The sequence below is a fragment of the Aythya ferina genome (genome assembly GCF_964211825.1).
Source record: "Aythya ferina genome assembly, chromosome: 2".
Classification (NCBI taxonomy): domain Eukaryota; kingdom Metazoa; phylum Chordata; class Aves; order Anseriformes; family Anatidae; genus Aythya; species Aythya ferina.
In genome coordinates, this window is record NC_140297.1 from 6319288 (window position 1) to 6327566 (window position 8279).

At 38.4% G+C, this 8279-nt stretch overlaps 1 protein-coding gene across 5 annotated transcripts in view; it reads left to right on the plus strand.

The window, feature by feature from the left end:
* The window catches only part of LOC311432690 (sodium channel protein type 5 subunit alpha-like), a 206930-nt gene extending 199656 nt beyond the window's left edge, over positions 1-7274 (plus strand). For all 5 annotated transcript variants that reach the window (XM_084511137.1, XM_084511136.1, XM_084511135.1 and 2 more), the window contains exons 25-28: positions 206-347; positions 968-1068; positions 1551-1821; positions 3311-7274. In XM_084511137.1, coding sequence (XP_084367263.1) covers positions 206-347; positions 968-1068; positions 1551-1821; positions 3311-4545 — 1749 coding nt within the window. In that variant the 3' untranslated portion in view covers positions 4546-7274. The remainder of the gene's footprint in view (positions 1-205; positions 348-967; positions 1069-1550; positions 1822-3310) is intronic.
* The last annotated feature ends 1005 nt before the right edge of the window (positions 7275-8279 follow it).

Genomic DNA, 8279 nt, shown 5'->3' on the forward strand with positions numbered 1-8279 from the left:
TGTAGCTGAATTGACCGTGGCATTTCAGATACCAGTAGTAAACTTCAGCAGAGACCGTGGAGTGCTGACTCTGCTAGTGGCAGTTACACTGTTTTTCTTCTTTCATAATCTTTGCTGCTGACGGACAGCTTTCTTTGAACTGCATTAATATTTTGATCTGTACAGATCTCGTGTCATTTTTGTGTTTTCCCTTTTCCTTTTGCAGTGTGAGGAGCAGCCTGAATGGGAATGTAATTTGTACATGTACCTGTACTTCGTGATTTTCATCATCTTTGGGTCTTTCTTCACACTGAACCTCTTCATTGGTGTCATCATAGACAATTTTAACCAGCAGAAGAAAAAGATAAGTAGTTGCATATGCTGCACATCACCTTGCAGGCACTGCAGAGACCAGGGCAAGGGATAGATTTACAAGCAGCAGCTTTGCCACGTTAGCCTTGAGATTAACGTTAACACAACCACCCTGCAGGACTTTTACAAAAGCACAGTTGTAGCAGTCCTTAATCTCCTTATAGGACGAGTGTTCTGAAAATACTGACGGGAATTCTGCTCCCTGCAGAAAGCAGTGAAGCATCTCCAGGCAGTTAGGAGGTCTGGTGCAAATACTGCATGCTCAGGCGTGCAGCAGGCTGGCCCAAGAGCTGTGTTTCTGACTGCTTTGTAGGCTTTAAACAAAGGGATAAAGTTCTTATATTTTTCCCTCTGTCCCTACACTTATTTCCAGTGCAAACAGGATCTAACACTGAGTCTTGCTTCCCCCTGATGGTCTGCACTGCTCTGTCTCCTGCCCTTCACTTCCATGCAATAAGCAGCTCCCAGCACTACGTCTTCTCAGACCCTTGTTAGATATTTGATGAAAGCTGCATGAAAAGATAAATAAGAAAAGAGAAGTCCAGGAGCCCTGGACTTTGAATGGAGACAGTTCTTTTCATCAAAAGTAACAACTTTGTTTTCACCCTATACTTAGGTGGCCAAGACATCTTTATGACAGAAGAACAGAAAAAGTATTACAACGCAATGAAAAAGCTAGGATCTAAGAAACCTCAAAAGCCAATCCCAAGGCCACTGGTAAGAATGACATAATTCAGTTGAACGATGTGTAATAGATGGAGATTTATTTAATAGAATAAATGTAATTCAATTTCCCATCACAGAAAAGGTGATAGTTCCCAGACGAAAACCACTCTGTATTTACATATTTTGATTTTGGCCAGTATTTGCAAGCCAGGGAACGGTGTAGTATAAAATTCCCACTGTTCTGCCATATTGATTAACAGTCCAATTTACATACGCAGCCATGCCAGTGGCCATGTGTCTGCAATGAATGAATTCACGGCCCCAGTCCAATGTCTTTTTCCAGTAGTTTGTAATGAGTAAATGAGTTTGAAAACCCTATCATCCAACTATCCATCATCATCTTCTTGTTTCTGAAATTTTAATCAGAAACAGTATGTAGTTTATTTTCCTCTACTTCCTGATGAATCAGGAGACAATCATGTCATCATTTTGACACAGTTCGGATTTCCTAACAATCCTCTCCTTTCCTCCAGAACAAATACCAAGGTTTTATTTTTGATGTCGTCTCAAAACAAGCCTTTGATGTCTCCATCATGATTCTCATCTGCCTTAACATGGTTACCATGATGGTGGAAACGGATGATCAAAGTCAAGAAAAAGTGAACATCCTCCACAAAATCAACATGCTTTTTGTTGCCATTTTCACCGGGGAGTGCATCATCAAAATGCTGGCTCTGCGGCACTACTACTTCACCAATGGCTGGAACATCTTTGACTTTGTCGTCGTGATTCTGTCTATCGTAGGTAGGTGATTCTGGATGGCAGGGAAGCATTTTCACCCAAACTCCAAAGTTAAAAAGACCGACATAAACTTAATTAGACAGAGTGGAAGGCTTCGTGTGATAAAGTGCATTCAGAGAACTGGATCCAAAGCAATTTTTAATATTTAAATAATGCAATGTAACACTGTAAAATTTGTGTGATCATGGAAATGATGGGATGTATTAGACAACCAAATCTGTTGGGTGCCAAAACTCTGACGGTAGTGATGATGATAACAAATATCCTATCACACCCTAGTACTGATTCCAATGTACATGACCATAAAAGATGGTTTGGCTCCATACACTTAACCTGTGTTCTGGATAACAGCCTAAGACAGAGAAGTGAAAAAGCCACATGAAAAGCGCACATGTGAATTGCTATTTTTTTGTTATTTACTTTTTAGTACACCAGCATGAAAAAGTTCTTCAGGTCAGCTGTGGGCAGGTGCAGTGAGTCTGGCAGTTAGCCCTGTGTAGGTGAATGTAGGGTGTCGTGTTAAGAAAAGAGAACCATCTCCTCATTGACTGATGCTCCTGTTGCTCTAAACCCTCTGGTGGACCAAGAAGCCTGCAAAGTCTCAATGTAAGAGATCCCCAGTGCCCAGAGATCAGCCTGCATTTTGGGGGCATTTTATCAGTGAAGCCCGCTCAGATTTCAGAGATTTGGGTCACCAGGAAACATCACGGGCATACAGCTGTCATCAGAGCCTTGATGCTGTGGACCTGTCCATAGCAGCCAGTTAACCAGAGCTGTCAGATTGGCCATAGCACTGTCCCACAATCAAATATGTGGTTTCAGATACAGAGTGGACTTGGGCTATCTGACAGAGCCCCTGCCAGCATGGAAGTGAGGAGACATGGGCTGGACATGGCTCCCCGTGTCTGGAGACTGTTGGCATTGGACAATCTGGACAAAGCTGCTCTATTTCTGCAGGGAAGAGAGTTTAGCCACAGGGATGCAAGCTTACCAGTCATTTAGAAAAGTGGAAAAAATAATAAGCAAGCAACCAAGCTGATTTCCAGTAGGAACTTGCACCATTTTGTTGATAGTTCATAAAAATAGACTCAGCACACAATGCTGACTTGCTAACACTTCACAAAGAGAAATATTTTCAAATCAGAAAAATTCTGACCAGCTGCACTCCAGATAAATGGCTCAGGTGGGTCATGATCAAAAGCTGCATATATCTGTGTCCTGTCTGAACTGATCCTGGTTTTTCAGTCCCAATAAATGAGTTTTCCCTTAATAAACTGTGCCTACCATCAACACCTTTGCTCATAGTCTCAATAAAATTTGCATGGATTAAATGGGCACGAAAATGCTAATGACAATGCCATTCTCTTTATCTTGGGTCTTCCCGTTTGTGGAACTTTTCATTGATTTTGTCCATAATCCTCATTGATTTCTCTAAAGGGAATCAGGGATTATTTCCAAGGTACTAACTCGCTGTTTGTCTTTTCTTTTTAAGGCACCGTACTTTCTGACATCATTCAGAAATATTTTTTCTCTCCTACACTCTTCAGAGTCATTCGCTTGGCTCGAATTGGCCGGATCCTGAGACTCATCCGGGGAGCCAAAGGAATTCGAACTCTCCTTTTTGCCTTAATGATGTCCTTACCTGCTCTGTTCAACATCGGCCTCTTGCTGTTTCTGGTCATGTTCATTTATGCCATTTTTGGCATGGCTAATTTTGCCTATGTTAAGAAGGAATATGGGATTGATGACATGTTCAACTTCCAAACCTTTGCTAACAGCATGCTCTGTCTCTTCCAAATCACAACATCTGCTGGTTGGGATGGTCTTCTCAATCCTATTTTGAACACCGGACCACCATATTGTGACCCAAACCTTCCAAATGCAAATGGTTCAAAGGGAGACTGCGGAAGTCCTGCCGTAGGGATTTTATTCTTTGTTACTTATATCATTATATCATTTCTCATTGTTGTAAACATGTATATAGCCATTATTTTAGAGAACTTCAGTGTAGCCACTGAGGAAAGTACAGAGCCTCTAAGTGAGGATGATTTTGATATGTTCTATGAAATCTGGGAGAAGTTTGACCCTGAAGCCACTCAGTTTATTGAGTATTCTGCACTTTCAGACTTTGCAGATGCACTGTCAGAACCTTTGCGCATAGCGAAACCAAACAAAATCAAACTCATCGCAATGGACCTGCCCATGGTCAGTGGAGACAGGATCCATTGCTTGGATATTTTGTTTGCTTTTACAAAAAGGGTGCTAGGAGAATCTGGAGAAATGGATGCCCTTAAAATACAAATGGAAGAAAAGTTCATGGCGGCGAATCCGTCTAAGATCTCTTACGAACCAATAACAACAACTCTCAGACGGAAACAAGAAGAGGTCTCCGCCATTGTCATCCAGCGGGCCTACAGGAGACATTTGTTTCGGCGCTCCATGAAGCAGGCGTCTTACTTGTACCGGCACAGAACTTTTGACGGCAGCATCCTTGAGGACGATGCACCCGAGAAGGAGGGTCTCATTGCATTCATGATGAATGAAAACTACGGCAGGCCAATAGACAAATCAGAAACGCTGTCCTCCACGTCCTTCCCTCCATCCTACGACAGCGTCACCAGAGGGACAAGTGATAATCTTCAGCTGAAGCTGACAGACTCGAGCAAAAGCGACGAGGCTATAGATTGTCTGCTCTCGCCGGACAGGGATAAAGAATCAATTGTTTAAATGTTTGTTTAGAATGCTTTAAAATATTGTTTACAGAATGTAATGCTGTAACTACACCACGATTGAAGCAGCCTTCTTATTAAACATTAGTTGCAAAAGAAAGAATGGAGTTTTTACCCTTAACTACAGGAGTCTAATAAGTCATATAACCTTTGACCCTGCTCTTTTTGACTTGGCTCAATATTTATATTTATATATGCACAGGAAGAATCTTGGCAGGGTCATAGCTGTTATATCAATGGTGTGAATACAAATATGCTAAACTGTAAAACAGTAAACACAATGTATATCTATCCACAGATAAAGCCTGGCTGTATACATTCATTTAAGGTCTTACTCATAATAGTGTGTTTACTTATGGCAATGTATGACCTTGCATTCTAAAAAGGTAAAAAAAAAAATATATCACAGCTGCTGTAGCAAAATGTAACACTTACTGTATATGTTGTGAATGGTCTTTCATAAATTTATTATATTTGATATTTTTTTACTTAAAAAAAAAGTCTCTTTTTCCGTGGAGATTAATGATCCTTACACTCTTCATGATGAACTCTGAGTCAAGGTAATAGGAACTTGTGGGATCCCCATCGTTTGAAGAGGAAAGTTGTTGCAAAACTATCAAATTAGTGACATTTTAACTGTTTATTACACTAAGCCCTTCCCTTTGGGACTTGCAACTGCTCATCAGCAAGAATAGAAAACAAACAAAAACAAACAAACAAAAACAACAACAGAGAAGGAATTGATGTCAAAATAATAGGAGAAATGGCTTGTTCTATCCTTCAGGAAACTAGACAGTAATGGATTCTGTTTGTAAAACTGTTAATAAAAGCACTAATTTTTTAGTATGTTTCAAGAATCTGCTTTGAATACTGCAATCAAACTCACCATAGAAGTAGTGCATCACATTGTGTGTAGTGCTCCAAGGCACCATCTATGCCGGCAAAATTTCTGTTAAGGGCGTGGGATAGGTTACATTTTCCCAAGAACACTGAGCTAAGCAGCCTTATTGGAAACTCTGAGCATCGATATTACTCCAAAAAATAGTACTATTAATAATAACAACATCAATTGGGTCATGAGGAACAGCTGCAATGGTGTGATCAAGAAGGTGGGAGGGGAATTGCCCCTGGATCTGTATGTAACTTCTGATGTTTAGAAACCTGTCTTCTCAGTGTCCATCCTTCATTTTATCAGACAGTACAGTTAGAGCACTGGGGAAGGACAAGAAATAGCAGAACCAATAATAACAATCTGCTAAAAAATAAAAATATCCTCGTTCCTGCACGCAAAGGAATATTTACAGCTGATGTATCAATCAGCTTCAGGCCAAAGAAATGACAACAGAGTGGAAGGTGGATGTGTGGCTGTAGAAAGTATTAGAGGTTTTACGTGCATACATAGATTATTATTTATTATTAAACTTTCAGCCTTGATAGAATGTGAGAAAGTATTTATGGAACGTAGAGAGAAATCTGTCATTGCAGACGAGTTCTTTCTTTTTCACCTTCAGACTGATTGTACTTGGGTTTGGTTGGACTTCATGAAAAATCTTGAAATTTCTGTAATGAGCCATTGCACTTTAAGGAAGAGTAACTGTGCTTTTCGCCTTGGAGAAGCAAAGATACCAAGAATGTATTTAAGGTGTATTGTGATTGACATTTAGTTACATCCCAGGTTGTAAAGGTGTCAAAATCCACATGGGGTTGGTTGGCAACAAGAATTAAAGCAACATGTTACAGTGAAGTCTGTCTATGGCCATTGTTATCTGTCCTCTAAACAAGTCAAAAAAATGTAAAGACAACATGTCAAAAGGATGACTATGTATCTGTGTAAATATGGGCTAATATATTCTCTCCATTCATTGAGAGGTGTCTCAGGCATTCACTTGAGAGTGGTCTATTGGTTAATTCAGAGGATTTGCCATCAGGATTCCTGGGGTCTATTCCTGATTCTTACTACATGATTTTTAGGCAAATAATTGAACCTATCTGTGCCTCAGTTTACCCATCTGTAAAATGGGGATAATAATACTTACCTACCTCACAGGGGTGTTGTAAGACTTTCTGGTTGCAAAGTGCTATAAGGGAGTGAAATGTACTATATAAGTATTATTATAATCATGCTCTCTTGCCCTTTTAACCCCATGTCTATGGTGTATAACATAGGGCTGTTCCTCTGGAGATTTTGTTGCCTTTAAATCTTGTATGTAATTAGATTCTAACTTAAGGGAACTACTCTTTGTTCCTTAAAGTGAAAACACTCTTTATTCTTTCCTCCCTCCTCACTACCCTCCCCCCAGTCCCCACCCCCATTTCCCAAAAAAGAAAATTGCTCAAGGCTTCTCAAATTAGAGAAACTTTATACAGATTCCCTGTGTATTTATGCTGTAATCTTATTCTGACTGTACATATCACCCAGAAAGAGTATGCGATTTTTATATTTATATGCATATATATATATACACACATACCTATACCTATACATATATAAGTATCTTGTGAGTTTGTAGAGTGGCTGACACTCAGAGGACACAACTTACTGATTAAAATGTTTTGTTCTCAATGGGATTTATTGATCATTAGAAACGAGCTGCTGCCTATAATGAAACTGTTTAATTAGGAAATAGTAGTGAATTACTTGCTGAAAAAGCATTTATTGGCTGATGACTGGTAAAATTATTTTCCTTTTAAAGCTTCGGAATAAAAAAAAAAAAAAAAAAAAAAAAAGGAAAAATACTTAGAAAAAGGAGCATTTCTTATCTGATTTTTATCATACAATATAAAGTGTTCAAAACAAAACAAAACAAAAATAAATATATATATATAAAACAACCTTCACACAGCTGTGCTGTGTTGATCACTCTGTTTTACAAATATTTTAATTATTTGCCACTTACATTAGAACTTGCCTTCTTAATATATTCAACTGATATTCTTAATAAGTGTGAGGCCAATGATGAATAGGATGTAAGGGGAAGATTAGCTGGTCAATGATTATATTAGAGAAGAGCTCTTTCTGTGGTCATTTCACCCTTGCATTAAAGATTTTATTGTCCTTGCTGTGAGATCCTGTAGTACTAATGCAATACAACTGATTGTGTTTTCTACCCAAAACCTGTTAAAAAAAGTGTTATTTCAAAAAAAAAAATATCTAAAAGAGGATCTTAACTATAGATGTTTACAGTGCAACTATCTAAAAAAAAAATTGTAAATTACTTTCAAAGGCTTTGTAATTGGAAGGTTGGTTTTCCATCGGGTTTTCAATTTTGTTGAACATCCAAAGAAAGTATGGTATCTTTGTATGGTATGCAGAACTCCCCTCAAAAACTTCAGCTATCCTCAGCTGCAGATCTTTATTAATGGAGATGCTGATCCAAATCCAGCAATGATTTGACCTCCCAGTGCAGTAGTGATTTAGTTAAAGATACTGACTCAATAGTTGGCCCACACTGTCTATAAGCATGGTGAGTGCTACCATTTTTATTGTTGATTTGTTCAATAAAGTCTACTATGTGAATCATTCAAGCTACAAAAAAAAAAAAAAAAAAAAAAAAAAAAAAGTAAGGAAAATATCAGCCAATATCGTAGGACATATTAAGCTGTTTGTACCTGGAAAAAAAAATCAAGTTTATTATGTTTCTTTATTAAATAAATAAAGATAACAAATATTTCCTGTGCCAATTATTTTTTTTTTGTTATTTTACCGACATTTATGTGATTTCTCTGGCTTTG